The sequence below is a fragment of the Dryobates pubescens genome, chromosome 10, assembly GCF_014839835.1.
Source record: "Dryobates pubescens isolate bDryPub1 chromosome 10, bDryPub1.pri, whole genome shotgun sequence".
In the NCBI taxonomy this organism is placed as follows: domain Eukaryota; kingdom Metazoa; phylum Chordata; class Aves; order Piciformes; family Picidae; genus Dryobates; species Dryobates pubescens.
Genome location: NC_071621.1, coordinates 33,874,033 through 33,893,000, shown reverse-complemented (window position 1 = coordinate 33,893,000; position 18,968 = coordinate 33,874,033). Strand labels below are relative to the sequence as shown.

Here is an 18,968-nt window from a genome sequence, read left to right as displayed (position 1 = left end):
GCTACAACCTCCCTTCAGGTAGTTGTAGAGAGCAAGAAGGTCTCCCCTGAGCCTCCTCTTCTCCAGACTAAGCAACCCCAGCTCCCTCAGCCTCTCCTCACAGGGCTGTCCTCCAGACCCCTCCCCAACTTTGTTGCCCTTCTCTGGACACATTCCAGCAACTCAACATCTTTCCTAAACTGAGGGGCCCAGATCTGGACACAGGACTCAAGGTGTGGCCTAACCAGTGCTGAGTACAAGGGCACAATGACTTCCCTGCTCCTGCTGGCCACACTATTTCTGATGCAGGCCAGGATGCCATTGGCCTTCTTGTCCACCTGGGCACCCTGCTGGCTCATGTTCAGCCTACAATGGACCAGCACCCCCAGATACATCCAAGAACGCTGGGACAACTCACAGGGCAAAAAAGAGCTCAACTCTAGACAAATTTATTAGGCATCCTGTGAGGGAGAATAGACCTAGTTTCCTGAAGTGCTTCTTCCCAGCAATCCAGAGTGAATTCTTAAGCTCTTTGGTTGGTTCATGCTTGGGAAGACATAAATGGCAGATACTTGTATGTGGGAATATGCCTCTCTGTCAGGTGCACTCCTTCATTTTCAGTAAATGATGATGCAAAAAACAATTCTCCTTACAAACACCAAAGAAATACAGAACTGAGTGACTACAGCAATTCAAAAGTGAAGTCCTGGTTGCCTCAGTCCCCAAATGAGCCAGGCTGGAAGCTTTACCAATGGACTCATTTCTATCCAGCTCCAGCTGCAAAACCCAAAGACATAACAGAAGTGTTTTCTGAGGAAAAGAAATTCAGAACTAGGGAGCAGGAATCTCATCTGAGACATGAATTAAAGCAGTCTCTTTATGGTTTTACTTCCTCAGGCACAGAAAGCAAAACCAATAAAGGACAGAGTGAAAGAACAGACCAAAAGGCTCGGAGGGCAAATCTTAGTTGCTAACAAGAAATGTTGCCTTTTAGACCTGTTTAGATACAACCTTCTCTCAAAGTGTGTAAAACCCAGTGTGTTAGGGACCTATCTAAAATGATGGTCAGCAATGTCTGACCCCCAGGGAAGGAGGGAATGATAAACATTGTTCTCTCAACTCAGAAATGTCTCATTTGGAGTTTACAGTGTCTCTCAAATAAAAACACCTCCAAGTGACTACCAGCTCAAGCACAGGACTAGAGGATTTGGGAAAGATCACTTGATTAGGAGGCAAATATGTTTCTAATGACAAGTCATCCATTGTTGCAATAAATCCCTGAGAATCTCTCATAACTTGATGGCACATTTCTGCAGACTAGCACTGGTGTAGCTCTGCCATCCATGTGGAAAAGGACACCGTGACTTTGTCCCTTGAGGCAATGGTACCTATTAAATTCCTATTTCAGCTTCACATTTCCCCAGTTCCTTACAGTTCTAGCTGGAAATCTTTTATTTGCTCAGGATTGAATCAGCCTTCAGAGCTGGTACTCAGTAAGTGAAACACATGGTGATCCTTTAAGTAAAGCCTCCAAACCTAATGTCTTCTTCATTATACAAAAGCCTTCTTCAAATACTTCAAAGCAGTACTGCGAACTCTTATCCCCAAATCCAGCTGCCACGAGAGGCCAGATTTGTGACCTAACCTATGCAGGAATAAATGTCCATGTAGCTGTGGCATTCAAAATCTCAGGAACAAATCTTCATATGAAAACACCAGAGATTTATGGATGGGAAGTCATGCTTGTGTTTATGAGAAATAACCAGAAGGCAGGTGGTCTACAGGCTGGGGGCAGAGTGGCTGGAGAGCAGCCAGGCAGAAAGGGACCTGAGAGTACTGCTTGAGAGTAGCCTGAATGTGAGCCAGCAGTGTGCCCAGGTGGACAAGAAGGCCAAAGGCATCCTGGCCTGCAACAGAAATAGTGTGGCCAGCAGGAGCAGGGAGGTCATTCTGCCCCTGGACTCAGCACTGGTTAGGACACACCTTGAGTCCTGTGTCCAGTTCTGGGCCCCTCAATTTAAGAAAGGAGGTTGTAGGCAGGTGGGGGTTGGTCTCTTCTCCCAGGCAACCAGCACCAGAACAAGAGGACACAGTCTCAAGCTGTGCCAGGGGAAGTTTAGGCTTGAGGTAAGGAGAAAGTTCTTCACAAAAAGAGTTACTGGCCACTGGAACATGCTGCCCAGGGGAGGTGGTGGAACACTGTCCCTGGAGGTGTTCAAAAGAGGATTGGACGTGGCACTTGAAGCCATGGTTTAGTTAGTCCTGAGCCGTTGGGTGACAGGTTGGACTTGCTGATCTCTGAGGTCTTTTCCAAACTTATTGATTCTATGATTCTATGATCTCCCTCCAGAGTTTCTCAAACTATGAAAGATTAACATTCTTTCTCAGCCCTGCTAGTGCAGGGATTGAGGGAAGACTGTTGTGGCACAAAGTGAGCCAGCACCTTTGGATTCCTTATTCATACACAGGAAATTAAGTCACTTTCCTGCCCTGATAAAACACTAATTTGAAGGGACTGGGAAAAGGAAGCTTCTGCTTTGCTGTGCATTTCATTTTCAGGGCCCAATACATCAGAAAGCCTGTCTCGGACTGGAAGGAGGGTATTTCACTCAGCATTTATTTCCAGCTATCGCTTACTTGCTGTACTTTGAAAAGAAAAGAGGTTTCCTGTAGGAAATCTCTGCATTTCATCTCCCAGTCTGCTGCAAAGAGTTTGAAATAAAATAGTGCATTAGAGCAGTGCCTTAAAGCACCTCTCTGGGTAGTATATTTTGGTCTGAACAGCTGCTATAGGGCAGTTTTAAACCAAGCTGAAAGCGAAGACCGAACCTGCCTCTAATTGCCATGGAAATAGGCAACACTCCACTCTGAGGCAGTGGAGCCTGGGATCAAACTGTACAGGTGTAACAGCATTGGCCTTTGCCACAAAACATTTGAATATTTAAATCATTGGAAACCATTCCTGTTCGATGTGCTGACAGAGAAACTCCTTCATACGATCCAGGCAAAACAAAAACCCGAGGTGCCAAAGTGATAATCAGTTATTAAATCTACCAAACATATGGTTTCATTAGAATAGCATTGAATTGAATTGAATTGAATTGAATTGAATTGAATTAAATTGAATTGAATTGAATTGAATTGAACTGACCAGGTTGGAAAAGACCTTCGAGATCATGGAGTCCAACCTATCACCCAACACCATCTAATCAACTAAACCATGGCAACAAGTGCCCCATCCAGTCTCTTCTTAAACACCTCCAATAATGGTTACTAGGCATCATCCCCCTGGCCATATTCTCTGTCTCTGGAGTGCCTGACCTAGACCCTTGGATGTATTACTATCACATTCCTGCCTCCTGACTTACCTGCATACTCTAGGATAGACAGGAACTGAGAAAAAGTTTTATTCCAGATAGCTACAGCAAACACATCAGACCATATTTATCCCTGCAGAGGGCAGGGTGAGAAAGACACTGAAAGATTACAGGGATTGAGTGACATTTCCCCATATCCTCTCCCAGGAGAAGGTCTGATTTGAAGGTATTTGCTTGGCAATTAAGCTTAAAGATCTCCAGAATTTGTGCCAGCACTTCTTCCTGGCGTGGTAGTTTTAGGCTGATGCCTGGAAAAATTTTCATGTAATCAGAGACTATTAGGGGCTGGAGAAGAAATGCCAGTCTTCCTCAACACAATTCCAATGACATCAAATTATCTTTCTCTCACTCTGTACTACAGCTCAAACACTTTTTTCACAGCTAAATGTTGATCATAACATCGCATTCATTTACACAAAGAAACGGTGAGTTGATTTCAACAAGCATGGTATCTCCAGGCAAGGGAGACATTACTGCACATTTCTTTTGATAAAGGCATTCCAATGAAAGCATCTTAAGTATTAGCAAAACCAAAATAAACCCAAACCCCCAAACAAACAAAACCACAATAATTGCTGCTTTACATAATTAGAACTTGTTCCCTCCAGGCAGAAAGGGACCTGGGGGGTACTGGTTGCTGGTAGGCTGAACACGAGCCAGCAGTGTGCCCAGGTGGACAAGAAGGCCAGTGGCATCCTGGCCTGCATCAAGAATAGTGTGGCCAGCAGGAGCAGGGAAGTCATTGTGCCCTGTACTCAGCACTGGTTAGGCCACACTTTGAGTTCTGGGCCCTTCAGTTTAGGAAAGATGTTGAATTGCTGGAAGGTGTCCAGAGAAGGGCAACAAAGCTGGGGAGGGGTTTGGAGCACAGCCCTGTGAGGAGAGGCTGAGGGAGCTGGGGTTGCTTAGCCTGGAGGAGAGGAGTCTCAGGGGAGACCTTCTTGGTCTCTACAACTACCTGAAGGGAGGCTGTAGCCAGGTGGAGGTTGGTCTCTCCTCCCAGGCAACCAGCACCAGAACAAGAGGACACAGTCTCAGGCTGTGCCAGGGAAGGTTTAGGCTGGATGTTAGGAAGAAATTCTCCCCAGAAAGAGTAATTGTCCATTGGAATGTGCTGCCCAGGGAGGTGGTGGAGTCACCATCCCTGGAGGTGTTTAGGAAGAGACTGGATGGGGCACTTGGTGCCATGGTTTAGCTGATTAGATGGTGTTGGGTGACAGGTTGGATTTGATGATCTCAAAGTTCTTTTCCAACCTGGTTAATTCTATTCTATTCTATTCTATTCTATTCTATTCTATTCTATTCTATTCTATTCTATTCATCTAAGACTCCTTTGCTTTACATGTCTCTGCATCCCATGACACTCGTTTTAAGAGCAATTTTGGTATGGTTTCTGTCTTGGTCTACTAAATGCTTATGAAACGAAAAGATTTCTCAGAGAGCTGCTTGCAGCAAATAGGATTTCGTACAGTCTCCAGAATACCAGGGCTCAAAGTGGAGAGTACTAAAATAGGAATAGTTTTCCTTCCTTTCCTCATCAAGTATCACATCACAGAAGCAGAGAGTTAAAATTACAGGAGGCAATCAGCAGTACTCAACACTAGTTCTACTCTGTAATCCCCAAAGCAAGATTATTGTCCTCTGTCCTGGTCTAAATAATACAAGTGATGAACCATAACCTTTATCTGGTTCAAATATTGTGGAGGTTCTGAAGCAGCTTGATTCTGTCTAAGAATACTCACATCATTTGGGGCAAGTCTACATCCTAATGGTGTGATTATCACAGATATTCATAGAATCATTAAAGTTGTAAAGGACCTCTGAGATCATCAAGTCCAACCTTCAAACATCATGCTCACAGTACCTTACCTAAGCACCTGAATGCCTTTGAAAATACATGCCCAAACTCAGGGTTTCTTGGAGAGTTTTATTAGCTGCTGTAGATTAAGGTGTTTTTCACATCTAACATCTGATAATGTAGAAGAGGAGGCTCAGGGGAGACCTTATTGCTCTTTACAACTGCCTGAGGAGAAGTTGTAGCCAGGTGGGGGGTGGTCTCTTCCCCCAGGCAGCCAGCACCAGAAGAAGAAGACACAGGCTCGGACTACACCAGGGGAAGTTTAGGCTTGAGGTGAGAAGTTCCTCATAGAGAGAGTTGTTGGCCATTGGAATGTGCTGCCCAGGGAGGTGGTGGAGTCACCATCCCTGGAGGTGCTCAAAAAGGGATTGGATGTGGCACTTGAAGCCATGGTTTGGTAGTCATGGGGTGTAGGGTGACAGGTTGGACTTGAATGATCTTTGAGGTCTTTTCCAACCTTACTGATTCTATGATTGTATGATTCTAAAACACATTCTAGTAATTGCTGGTTTTACTAACCATGGTTTTCTGTTCATTGCTCAGTCTTCCCCTGAGATGTCCCTCCTTGCGACAAGAGAAAAGCTCCTTCAAGAGGAAGAGAAACACACCAGGGAGTTTGCAGAACGTTTAAATTCACACCTTGAAGAGCTGCAAAGACACTCTGAAAATACTCTGCAGAAATATGTCAGGATGCAGCAGAGCAGGCATACTTAAGCCAATCACACAATCCAGAAAATAAAACAAGTAATCAGCCATGAGTCTCTTGGAACTAAATCTGCAACTAGCTGCTTAATGTATTTCGGCACAGTGCCAATGGTATGTATTTTTAACACCAAGCTTTCAATAAGATAATCATCCTACAGGTTTAGGAGTATTATAGAGTAGAATAGAACAGAATTAACCAGGTTGGAAAAGACCTTCGAGATCATCCAGTCCAACCTATCACCCAACACCATCTAATCAACTAAACCATGGCACCAAGCACCCCATCCAGTCTCTTCCTAAATACCTCCAGTGATGCTGACTCCACCACCTCCCTGGGCAGCACATTCAAATGGCCAATCTCTCTTTCTGTGAAGAACTTCTTCCTAACATCCAGTCTAAACCTTCCCTGGCACAGCTTGAGACTGTGTCCTCTTGTTCTGGTGCAGCTTGCCCAGGAGAAGAGACCAACCCCCACCTGGCTACAGCCTCCTTTCAGGTAGTTGTAGAGAGCAAGAAGGTCTCCCCTGAGCCTCCTCCTCTCCAGGCTAAGCAACCCCAGCTCCCTCAGCCTCTCCTCACAGGGCTGTGCTCCAAACCCCTCCCCAGCTTTGTTGCCCTTCTCTGGACACCTTCCAGCAACTCAACATCTTTCCTAAACTGAAGGGCCCAGAACTCAAAGTGTGGCCTAACCAGTGCTGAGTCCAGGGGCACAATGACTTCCCTTCTCCTGCAGGCAACACTGTTCCTGATACAGGCCATAACTTAACTATATGACTTACTTTACTGTATTATTAAATTGTGTGCAACAGAGACCCTGTTGCAGCAGCATAAATTAAGTAAGACACTTTCAATTCTATGATGTACAGCAGGCTAATAAGTTGAATGATTCCCTTGAAAGTATAATCAGCCAGTAGAAATTCTCTAGATTGCACAGAACAAGAAAGACAGGGGGCTTTAACCATGTCACAGCTCCTGGTATAAAGAGCTTATCCATGCTCTGGTTATTCTTGGCTATGGAAATAGCCTTTGGGAGTCTTGAAATGAGAAATTGGAGCTCACTCTTTCTTCTGCTCTAAGCCATGCAGGTCTGTGAGAGGAACAGAGCAGGCTCGAGGTGAGGAGAAAGTTCTTCACAGAAAGAGTAATTGCCTATTGGAATCTGCTGCCCAGGGAGGTGGTGGAGTCACCATCACTGAGGTGTGCAAAAAAGGATTGGACATAGCACTTGAAGCCATGGTTTAGTTAGTCCTGAGGTGTTGGGTGATAGGTTGGACTTGATGATCTCTGAGATCTTTTCCTTATTCTATGATTCTATGACAAAGCTCATATTTTGACACCACCCACATTGCTCCTTTTACTGGACCTCCAGACTTCACCTGGGGCAGAGCCTGATCTCAGGTGCTTTCCATGCTTTACATGAACACTGTAGAATTTTTGAATGCTATCTTGGAAAGCATCTGTTTTGATATTGATGTTTTGATACTGTGTTGGCTCGTTGTTCAACTACACTTGAACGTGCCCAGAGAAAGGCAGCGTGGCTGGGGAGAGGTCTGGAGCACAGCCCTATGAGGAGAGGTCTGGAGCACAGCCCTAGGAGGAGAGGCTGAGGGAGCTGGGGTTGCTTAGCCTGGAGAGGAGGAGGCTCAGGGGAGACCTTATTGCTCTCTACAACTACCTGAAAGGAGGCTGTAGCCAGGTGGGGGTTGGTCTCTTCTCCCGGGCAAGCAGCACCAGAACAAGAGGACACAGTCTCAAGCTGTGCCAGGGGAAGTTTAGGCTGGAGGTGAGGAAAAAGTTCTTCCCATAAAGAGTAATTGGCCATTGGAATGTGCTGCCCAGGTGGTAGAGGTGGTGGAGTCACTATGCCTGGAGGAGTTCAAGGCACTTGAAGCCATGGTTTAGTTCATCGTGAGCTGTTGGGTGAGAGGTTGGACTTGATGATCTCTGAGGTCTCTTCCAACCTTCCTGATTCTAGGATTCTAGGATTCTACACTGGAACAAGGATGAAAACCTTTTAACTTCAGACAGCTTGTGGTCAGTCTGAGATAAGGGCCTAAACTCTTTATATTTTTCCACAACAGAGGAAAACATTCTAAAACAGAGCAGAGCCAACTCAACTCCATGTGCCCCCCCCCGCCCCAAGAAATGCATCCTGATGAGATCCCTTTTATTTGCAATTCCTGCTGAACTCTGTTGCTGTGCAAGCGAAACAGAAATTACAGACAGTGTTGATGAACCACCAATTTCAGTGGAAGAGAGACTGGAGAACTGCTTTCCAGCACATACTGTTGCCAACTTCCTGGAAAAAATCTGGGTAAAAATAAAACCAGACTGTCAAACAGCTCCAGCTTGTGAGTAAAAGGAGCCTCATTAATATTCAGGACCACAGCAAACAAAAATGTGGCTTGTTTTTGGAAGCTGTACTTCCATTAAGACAAAATGCCCTGCACCACAGTTAAGCAAAATACTGAGATTTTAAATACCAGTTTGGCTCAGTTGGCAATAAAAGGAGTAACGAAAATGAGGACATCAAAGAGCCTTCCACAGAGAAACTCAGGAAAAATTACTAGACTCAGCTGGAGGAACTAAGCCTGAATCAAAAGATGATGGAAGGACATCTGAACAAACTAAATATATATGTCCTCAATTTAAGGGGAGATGCATCTTGGGGTTGGAAAAAACCAAGGAAGAAAGGAGCTGGGAAATATCTGTGCAAGCTAAGACAGCATTAAAAGGTAGAAACTGGACTGAGAGGTTTCTGAAGCAAGCAGCATATTCCTGGTGTTATCAGGGCAAAAATAGCTTGTACAAAGGTACCACGTTTCAAGCTACATGGAAAGCTGTTGAAAGAAAGATGGACAGCAGAAATAATAAAGAATGGAATGGAATGGAATGAAGTGGAGTGGAGTGGAATGGAGTGGAATGGAGTGGAGTGGAATGGAATGGAGTGGAGTGGAATGGAGTGGAGTGGAATGGAATGGAGTGGAGTGGAATGGAATGGAATGGAATGGAATGGAATGGAATGGAGTGGAGTGGAGTGGAATGGAATGGAGTGGAGTGGAATGGAATGGAATGGAATGGAATGGAATGGAATGGAATGGAATGGAATGGAATGGAATGGAATGGAGTGGAGTGGAGTGGAATGGAGTGGAGTGGAATGGAATGGAGTGGAGTGGAGTGGAATGGAGTGGAATGGAGTGGAGTGGAATGGAATGGAGTGGAGTGGAATGGAGTGGAGTGGAATGGAATGGAGTGGAGTGGAATGGAATGGAATGGAATGGAATGGAATGGAATGGAGTGGAGTGGAGTGGAATGGAATGGAGTGGAGTGGAATGGAATGGAATGGAATGGAATGGAATGGAATGGAATGGAATGGAATGGAATGGAATGGAATGGAATGGAGTGGAGTGGAGTGGAATGGAGTGGAGTGGAATGGAATGGAGTGGAGTGGAATGGAGTGGAGTGGAATGGAATGGAGTGGAATGGAGTGGAGTGGAATGGAGTGGAGTGGAGTGGAATGGAGTGGAGTGGAGTGGAATGGAGTGGAGTGGAATGGAATGGAGTGGAGTGGAATGGAATGGAATGGAATGGAATGGAATGGAATGGAATGGAATGGAATGGAGTGGAGTGGAATGGAATGGAGTGGAATGGAGTGGAATGGAATGGAGTGGAATGGAATAGAATGGAATGTAGTGGAGTGGAATGGAATGGAGTGAGAATAGAATGGAGTGAGAATAGAATAGAATAGAATAGAATAGAATAGAATAGAATAGAATAGAATAGAATAGAATAGAATAGACCAGACCAGACCAGACCAGGTTGGAAAAGACCTTTGAGATCATCGAGCCCAACCCATCACCCAACACCATCTAATCAACTAAACCATGGCACCAAGCACCCCATCCAGTCTCTTCCTAAACACCTCAGTATATGCCTTATGAACAGGGACTGGAGATGTATGTGTATCATCAAACCAGGAATAGTCAGAAGAGTCCAAGGATATGAATGGAAAAGTGAATTGTTAATCATAAGTTCATTTGAGAGGACAAGGTGCAGTGTTCAGACTGTAGAACCATAGAATCATGGAATCATAGAATCAGTAAGGTTGGAAAAGACCTCAGAGATCATCAAGTCCAACCTGTCACCCAACACCTCAGGACTAACTAAACCATGGCTTCAAGTGTCACATCCAATCCCCTCTTGAACATCTCCAGGGATGGTGACTCCACCACCTCCCTGGGCAGCACATCCCAATGGCCAATTACTCTTTCTGGGAAGAATTTTATCCTCATCTTGAGCCTAAACCTCCCCTGGTGCAGCTTGAGTCTGTGTCCTATTGTTCTGCTGCTGGTTGCCTGGGAGAAGAGACCAACCCCCACCTGGCCAAAACCTCCCTTCAGGTAGTTGTAAAGAGCAATAAGGTCTCTTCTGAGCCTCCTCTTCTCCAGGCTAAACAATTCCCTCAGCCTCTCCTCACAGGGCTGTGCTCCAGACCTCTCCCCAGCCTCACTGCCCTTCTCTGGACACATTCAGGTATCTCATTATCCTTCTCAAACTGAGGGGCCCAGAACAGATTCCCCAAAGCATACAGAAAATTTCTGTTCTACTTTGGGCAGTGGAAAATTCTTGTAAGCTGCTGGGTTTCTTTCATGATTTTTCAAAGCTTTACTGCAAAGCAGTTTTTTGGCTCCCAGCTGAAAGACTCATTTTAAATAAAAAGCCTAATGGTTCAGGTTGCCACCAGCATTTTTCAGTGAAGGAAAAACAGAGGTCATGTACACACAGTTGCCAACACGTTTCATCTGGCAATAGTTCTGCCAGACCATTCCTGTCCAATTCATAGACTCACAAAATGCATCAGCTTGGAAGGGAAACCTGAAGATCATCTTGTCCAGCCCCCTGCAGTGCGCAGGGACATCTCCATCTACATCAGGTTGCTCAGGGCCCCATCAAGTTTGACCTTGAATGTCTCCAGGGATGGGGCCTCCACCACATCCTCTAATAGAATACAGAATACAGAATTAACCAGGTTGGAAAAGATCTTTGAGCTCGTCAAGTCCAACCTGTCGCCCAACACCATCTAATCAACTAAATGATGGCACCAAGTGCCTCATCCAGTCTCTTCTTAAGCACTTCCAGTGATGGTGACTCCACCACCTCCCTGGGCAGGCCATGTGTTCCAGTATTTCACTGCCCCCATTACAAATTCCTTACAGAATTACAGAATCAGTAAGGTTGGAAGAGACCTCAAAGATCATCAAGTCCAACCTGTCACCCAGCACCTCATGACTAACTAAACCATGGCTTCAAGTGCCACATCCAATCCCCTCTTGAACACCTCCAGGGATGGGGACTCCACCACTTCCCTGAGCAGCACATTACGTCTAACCTAAATCCACCCTGCTCCGGTTTAAAACCATTGCCCCTTCTATTCACTTCCCAAAACTTCCTCTCACAGGGCCCTGAGTGAAATGACAGCAACTGAACAGTATCACAGTATCACCAAGGTTGGAAGAGACCTCAAAGATCACCGAGTCCAACCTGTCACCACAGACCTCACGACTAGACCATGGCACCAAGTGCCATGTCCAATCCCCTCTTGAACACCCCCAGGGAGGGTGACTCCACCACCTCCCTGGGCAGCACATTCCAATGATGAACGACTCTCTCAGTGAAGAACTTTCTCCTCACCTCGAGCCTAAACTTCCCCTGGTGCAGCTTGAGACTGTGTCCTCTTGTTCTTGACCACTGGAATGTGCTGCCCAGGGAGGTGGTGGAGTCCCCATCCCTGGAGGTGTTCAAGAGGGGATTGGACGTGGCACTTGGAGCCATGGGTTAGTTAGTGATGAGGTGCTGGGTGACAGGTTGGACCTGATGATCTTTGAGGTCTTTTCCAACCTTACTGAAACGCACACAGACAAAGAGCATCTTTAAGTCACAGCAATATCTTAAGCACCTCTATGTAAGATGAGGCATACAGATTTCAGTGTGATTCTCTAGCTCTGACAGTATAGTGTGGCTCTTCCTTCAGACCACAGGCAGCGTCGCCGGCTTCCCTCAGCCGATGCTTGGGAGCCGGGGCCACATCTAACACAGACAGGCGTTTACCCATTGCAAGGATACTCTGCACAATGCCTCTCTTTTCTTTGCACTTTGAAGACATTTATAACCCCCCTTTCAAACCTTATCTTTCTTTGACTCAGATGTGATTTATGCTTTGAAAAAACTGGCTGTAAAAATGGCTTCTGCGACTCGTCAGAAGGCAACGGCAGGTTGTTAATGACTTCACCTGCTAATGAACGCTCCTGGAAACTGTATCATAAGACACTGCTGAAGAAGTAGCTCAGCAGGAGTTTTCTGGTAAAATGCTCATAATAAATCATTCAGTTTTGCCCACAAGCTATTGTGTGCTGGGAAAAGGCTTGAAACTCTATTGCTAAAACATTTTTCAAGGCAGCTGACAGTTGGGGTAATACAGACGGTTAAAAAACCAGAGACGCGGTTACACCTTCCGCGGAGAGGTTCGCAGGAGCTGACATCTGGGCAACTGCCATTCACTTACCTCCCTACCATGGCCCAGTGAGTTTTGGTGACAGTTCCTGTCTACAGAGGCTTCACACCATTTTCCCAAGTGTGCATTCTCACATCCCATACCAGTACAAGGGGATTTGGTAGGAGATGCCCTATGAAGCCCTATGAGGAGAGGCTGAGGGAGCTGGGGTTGCTAAGCCTGGAGGAGAGGAGGCTCAGGGGAGACCTTCTTGCTCTCTACAACTACCTGAAGGGAGGTTGTAGCCAGGTGGGGGTTGGTCTCTTCTCCCAGGCAACCAGCACCAGAACAAGAGGACACAGTCTCAAGCTGTGCCAGGGCAGGTTCAGACTGGAAGTTAGGAAGAAATTCTTCACAGAGAGAGAGACTGGCCATTGGGATGTGCTGCCCAGGGAGGTGGTGGAGTCACCATCACTGGAGGTGTTTAGGAGGAGACTGGATGGGGTGCTTGGTGCCAGGGTTTAGTTGATTAGATGGTGTTGGGTGATAGGTTGGACTTGATGATCTTGAAGGTCTCTTCCAACCTGGTCTATTCTATTCTATTCTATTCTATTCTATTCTATTCTATTCTATTCATGTCAGAATCCAACTTCATTGTATACTGGAGAGTAAAACATTCTTTTTTTTCCCTAAGAGTCAAACTGTGCAATCAGTTCCAACTTCTGTGTGAGCAACGATCCAGGATGTGTAACACTCTTTTCCCCTCAATTAGCACACAGTAAAATTGCACATTTCAAGGAGCTGAAATAAGCAATAGGTTCATACTAATACACATTCCACTCTGAAAGGATTATCACTGTGACCTGAAGAATTTGCAGATGACAGGAGACAAAGGGAGGGCATAAGAAAAAGTGACGGGAAGGGAAGGGAAGGGAAGGGAAGGGAAGGGAAGGGAAGGGAAGGGAAGGGAAGGGAAGGGAAGGGAAGGGAAGGGAAGGGAAGGGAAGGGAAGGGAAGGGAAGGGAAGGGAAGGGAAGGGAAGGGAAGGGAAGGGAAGGGAAGGGAAGGGAAGGGAAGGGAAGGGAAGGGAAGGGAAGGGAAGGGAAGGGAGAAGAGAAGAGAAGAGAAGAGAAGAGAAGAGAAGAGAAGAGAAGAGAAGAGAAGAGAAGAGAAGAGAAGAGAAGAGAAGAGAAGAGAAGAGAAGAGAAGAGAAGAGAAGAGAAGAGAAGAGAAGAGAGAAGAGAAGAGAAGAGAAGAGAAGAGAAGAGAAGAGAAGAGAAGAGGAGAAATTAACCAGGTTGGGAGAGACCTTCAAGATCATCAAGTCCAACCCATCACCCAACACCATCTAATCAACTAAACCATGGCACCAAGCACCCCATCCAGTCTCTTCCTAAACACCTCCAGTGATGGTGACTCCACCACCTCCCTGGGCAGCACATTCCAATGGCCAATCTCTCTTTCTATGAAGAACTTCTTCCTAACATTCAGCCCAAACCTCCCCTGGCAGAGCCTGAGTCTGTGTCCTCTTGTTCTGGTGCTGGGAGAAGAGAACCCCCACCTGGCTACAGCCTCTCTTCAGGTAGTTGTAGACAGCAATAAGGTCTCCCCTGATCCTCCTCTTCTCATTACAGAAGTAATCTTAATTAGCTGTCTCAACTGACCTTTTGCCTGTTCAGTTGTTACTGGACAGTTAACTGCTCCTGTGCTTCACAGACTCAACACCTGCAGGAAATGAAGGGGGGGAGGGGAAAAAAAATCACCTAAGTTTCAGGAAAGGCTTTCCAAATTCTGCAGTTATTGCTTGGGCTGATAAAAGAGGCCTGCAGGTGGAACAGACTGAAATAAACCTGTTACACGGAGATGGGGAAGTCACAAGGACTTTGCTAGAGCTGTCAGAAAGTATCACAGAATGAGCAGGGCCAGGAAAGCTCTGGTTAAGAATCTATGCAAAATGAGGAAGAGGAGAAATCGATGGAAGAGGGTAGCAGAAGCTTTGCTGCTCTCCCAGGTGCCCAAGACACCGAGAACCCTGCAGAACACAGGTATTCAAACTACACACGCTTTTGCTCACTTCCTGAGGCATGGATTTTATTCCAGCTGAACACCTCCTTTCAGCAAGGGGCAGACTATCAGAGAGCACTCCACTGCAGCCAGCCCTGACTGGGGATAACACAAAAATAGTACAAAAAGGACTCGGTGCCTGGCAGAAGAGAAACAGCTAGGAGATGACACAGACTAAGCAATTACTTCCACAGATGCATCACTTCAGATCTCTCCAGCTGAAGGAAGCAGTTCTCAGTACCAAAGCAGATAATTGTCGGTCTTGGTGAGCACAGGGGCTCTGCAGCAGACTTCCTGCTGCTCTCACTCTCCCAGACATGCCACGGTGCCCATCTTGTCTGCGGTTTGTTGTGCATGTATCTCAACTCTGCTGCAACTCATGGGGGGAAGCAACCAACCTACCACTTCATCCCAACCCTTCCTTTTTGTTGTCAGCAATTCTTCTGTTTCTAAAACATCTTTAGTTTGCCAGGATAGTTCAAACCTACTGTCCTGGTTTGAGGCCAGGCAGATCCTGTCTTGCCCCTGAGGAGGGGCAAAAGAATGACACTCACACGAATGGATTGCAGAAGTGATGGAAAGTGTAAATGGCAAAGCAGCAAGTGTTCTACAGGAGCTACAAGCACAGTGACAAAAGAATCCCCAAAGCATGCAGAGTCCCCTACAGCACACCCAAAAGCCTCCCAACACTTCCCTTCTCCCCACCTGAGGGTATACCCAAACCCCTCAGGGCTCTTTCTCCCCCTTGTTCCCCACCCCACGAGGCTAGTCTCAGGCTGGCTTTGTCTGAGACTGCCCCCACCCCCACCCTGCAGCTTCTCCACTTCTCCTCCTGGCATTAGGCCTGGCCAGGCCTAAGAGGCCTTGAGATACTCCCCCAGCATCACCCAACAGGGAGCATCTCCCACAGGAGCAGAGGGAAGAGGAAGAAAATGACTTTGCAGATGGATTCATAGGGCACAGGATATTATGGGTATGAAATACACAGCTTCCTGTGTCCACCTTATTGGGTTGGACACTCTGGACACCAGAGGTGTAGCTTATGTGGCAGGAACAGGAGGGACCCAGCCTACACTGCCACACCTGGACATTCCCAACAGCAGTGGCACAGCACACGTCCATTAGCTGTAGCCATCCCAGCATCACTCAGTGCCTGTCTCATTCTGAACTGGGTTAGTCTGTAGCTGTCCATAGATTCACCCCACCGTGGAAACAAGAGCCTTAGGGCAAAGCCCTAAGCAGGGCACTGCATTTCCTTGCTTGAGTAAGAATTTTTTTGGCATCAGAGCAATACTCAGGGCCATAGGAGGAGACTCAGGGGTGACCTTATTGCTCTCTACAACTACCTGAAGGGGGGTTGTAGTGAGGCGGAGGTTGGTCTCTTCTCCCAGGCAACCAGTACCAGAACAAGAGGACACAGTCTCAGGCTGCGTCAGGGGAGGTTTAGGCTGGAGGTTAGGAGGAAGTTTTACACAGAGAGAGTGATTGCCCACTGGAATGGGCTGCCTGAGGAGGTGGTGGGGTCGCTGTCGCTGGGGGTGTTCAGGGCGAGGCTTGACAGGATGCTTGGTTCCATGGTTTAGTTGATTAGGTGGTGTTGGATGATAGGTTGGAAACGATGATCTCGAAGGTCTCTTCCAACCTGGTTAATTCTATTCTATTCTATTCTATTCTATAGCAGGAAGCATGGCACGGTCTGTCATTGGCACCTGCACAAACAGCCCCACTGACTTCACTGGCACTACCCCCATGCCAAGCAACAGCATGGCAAATAAAGATTTGAAGGGTCTTTCGACTTCTTGGCACAGCAATACATCCTGCTGTGCTTCAATGCACTGCAACACCATCACATTCAGAATCACAGAATCCACCAGGTTGGAAAAGACCTTTGAGATCATCCAGTCCAACCTATCACCCAGCACCATCTAATCAACTAAACCATGGCACCAAGTGCCTCATCCAGTCTCTTCCTAAACACCTCCAGGGATGGTGACTCCACCACCTCCCTGGGCAGCACATTCCAATGGCCAATCTCTCTTTCTGGGAGGGATTTCTTCTTAAAATCCAGCCTAAACAGCAAAATTGTTTCAGACTCATGGAACTGCTGGGGTTGGAGCTGCCTGCATTTAAGCAGCGGTCAAGGGTTCGCAAATTCCTTCCCCAAAATCTTCTGAAGGTTAATGTTTACTGAGTGCCTTAAAATACTGGGATGAAAAAGGGCTTCTTCCTGACATTCAGCCTAAACCTCCCCTGGCACAGCTTGAGACTGTGTCCTCTTGTTCTGGTGCTGGTTGCCTGGGAGAAGAGACCAACCCCCACCTGGCCACAACCTCCCTTCAGGTAGCTGTAGAGAGCAAGAAGGTCTCCCCTGAGCCACCTCCTCCGCTCCAGACTAATCAATCCCAGCTCCCTCAGCCTCTCCTCACAGGGATGTGCTCCAGACCCCTCCCCAGCTTTGTTGCTCTTCTCTGGACACCTTCCAGCAAGTCAACCTCCTTCCTAAACTGAAGAGCCCAGAACTGGACACAATACTCGAAGTGTGGCCTAACCAGTGCAGTGTACAGGGGCAGAATGACCTCCCTGCTCCTGCTGGCCACACTGTTCCTGATGCAGGCCAGGATGCCATTGGCCCTCCTGGCTGCCTGGGCACACTGCAGGCTCATGTTCAGCCTACCATCAACCAGCACCCCCAGGTCCCTCTCTGCCTGGTCACTCTCCAGCCACTCTGTCCCCAGCCTGTAGCTCTGCATGGGGTTGCTGTGGCCAATGTGCAGAACCCGGCACTTGGATGTGTTCAATCTCATGCCCTTGGCCTCTGCCCATCTGCCCAGCCTGTCGAGGTCCCTCTGCAGAGCCTCTCTACCCTCCAGCAGTTCAATTCCTGCCCCCAGCTTGGTGTCATCTGCAGATTTACTGATGATGGCCTCAATGCCCTCATCCAGATCATCAACAAAGATGTTAAAGAGCATACATACTTTTATCAGATCCCTCCCTCAGTCTTCTCCTCTCCAGCCTAAGAAGCCCCAGAACATCAGCTCACTTCAGCAAACAGGTGGGAGAACTAAATTACATGGATGCTGCTTTTCCTTAACAGACAAAAAAGCATCAATCACACAATGAATCCAGGGCATTATCCAAAAATCACTGATTTATTGCCACTGATACAGATTGAAATAGTTACCATTCAGCTAAACCACTGCCTGTGTTCATGTCCTTGGTTATTAGTTACTTCACCATACACTGGGTAGAATCTCCCTCCCCAGCTTCTGCTGCCTTCCGGCGGATCCTGAAGTACTCACTTTGCATGCTGGCATCTCACAGCAACAAGGATTTTGAGTGAACTCTAGAGTGTTTTAATGAAACAAAAAAAGAATTACTCCACAATGTTGGCTCTCACAATAAATCACTGCTGCTGCTGCTTCTTCTTCTTTATTTTTCCCCAAAATAATCGGAAGTTTCCGTCAAAGACTTCTCTCTTTTGCTCAAAAAATAAATATATCCTTTCTGAATCCAAAGCACTTCATAGGACATTAAGTACAAAGAAAGGAATGGACTTCTTTGGAAGTTTTGAAATAGACATAGAAGAGCTCTTACAGAATACAGAATGGAGAATTAACCAGGTTGGAAAAGACCTTCGAGAGCGTTGAGTCCAATAATCCCCCAACACCATCTCACCAACTAAACCATGGCACCAAGAGCCCCATCCACTCTCTTCCTTAACACTTCCACTGATGGTGACTCCACCACCTCCCCAGGCAGCACATTCCAATGGCCAATCTCTCTTCTCTGTGAAGAACTTCTTCCTAACACCCAGCCTAAACCTCCCCTGGTGCAGCTTGAGACTGTGTCCTCTTGTTCTGGTGCTGGTTGCCTGGGAGAAGAGACCAACCCCCACCTGGCTACAACCTCCCTTCAGGTAGTTGCAGAGAGCAAGAAGGTCTCCCCTGAGCCTCCTCTTCTCCAGGCTAAGCAAACCCAGCTCCCTCAGCCTCTCCTCACAGGGCTGTGCTCCAAACCCCTCCCCAGCTTTGTTGCCCTTCTCTGGACACATTCCAGCAACTCAACATCTTTCCTAAGCTGAGGGGCCCAGAACTGGCCACAGTGCTCCCGCTCCTGGGAGCAACAGCATCTGTGGCAGTGAGAAAAGCTGGAAGCTGGGGTTTCACATTTATTATTATTCTTTCTTTAAACAACCTCATAGCAGAACACCATTTCCTCTGACAACAGAGAGCTTCAAACAGACTTAAGGGAAATAAACCTCTGGTTCAGAAGTCTGAAAGGCACCAGAAGCGCACCGCGAGCCGTGCTGGCACAGCCACCAATGCGCTTTACGTTACATTCCTAGAGACAGCCTGCGGGACCTTAACCAAGAGGACAGACCGAGAAGGCCAGCGAGTTCCTTTGTGAAACACTGAAAGAGTGGCAGAGCAGAGTTCCTTTTGGCTCTTGGTACAACTCTCAACACCCCCAAAGCCAGAGAGTCTGGGAAGCTGCA

At 47.0% G+C, this 18,968-nt stretch overlaps 1 protein-coding gene across 1 annotated transcript in view; it reads left to right on the top strand.

The window, feature by feature from the left end:
- DEUP1 (deuterosome assembly protein 1) overlaps positions 1 to 5,928 on the top strand; it is a 61,914-nt gene extending 55,986 nt beyond the window's left edge. Inside the window, exons 13-14 of the mRNA XM_054164790.1 lie at positions 2,539 to 2,579; positions 5,758 to 5,928. Of these exons, the coding sequence (XP_054020765.1) occupies positions 2,539 to 2,579; positions 5,758 to 5,928 (212 nt within the window). The remainder of the gene's footprint in view (positions 1 to 2,538; positions 2,580 to 5,757) is intronic.
- Positions 5,929 to 18,968: the final 13,040 nt, after the last annotated feature.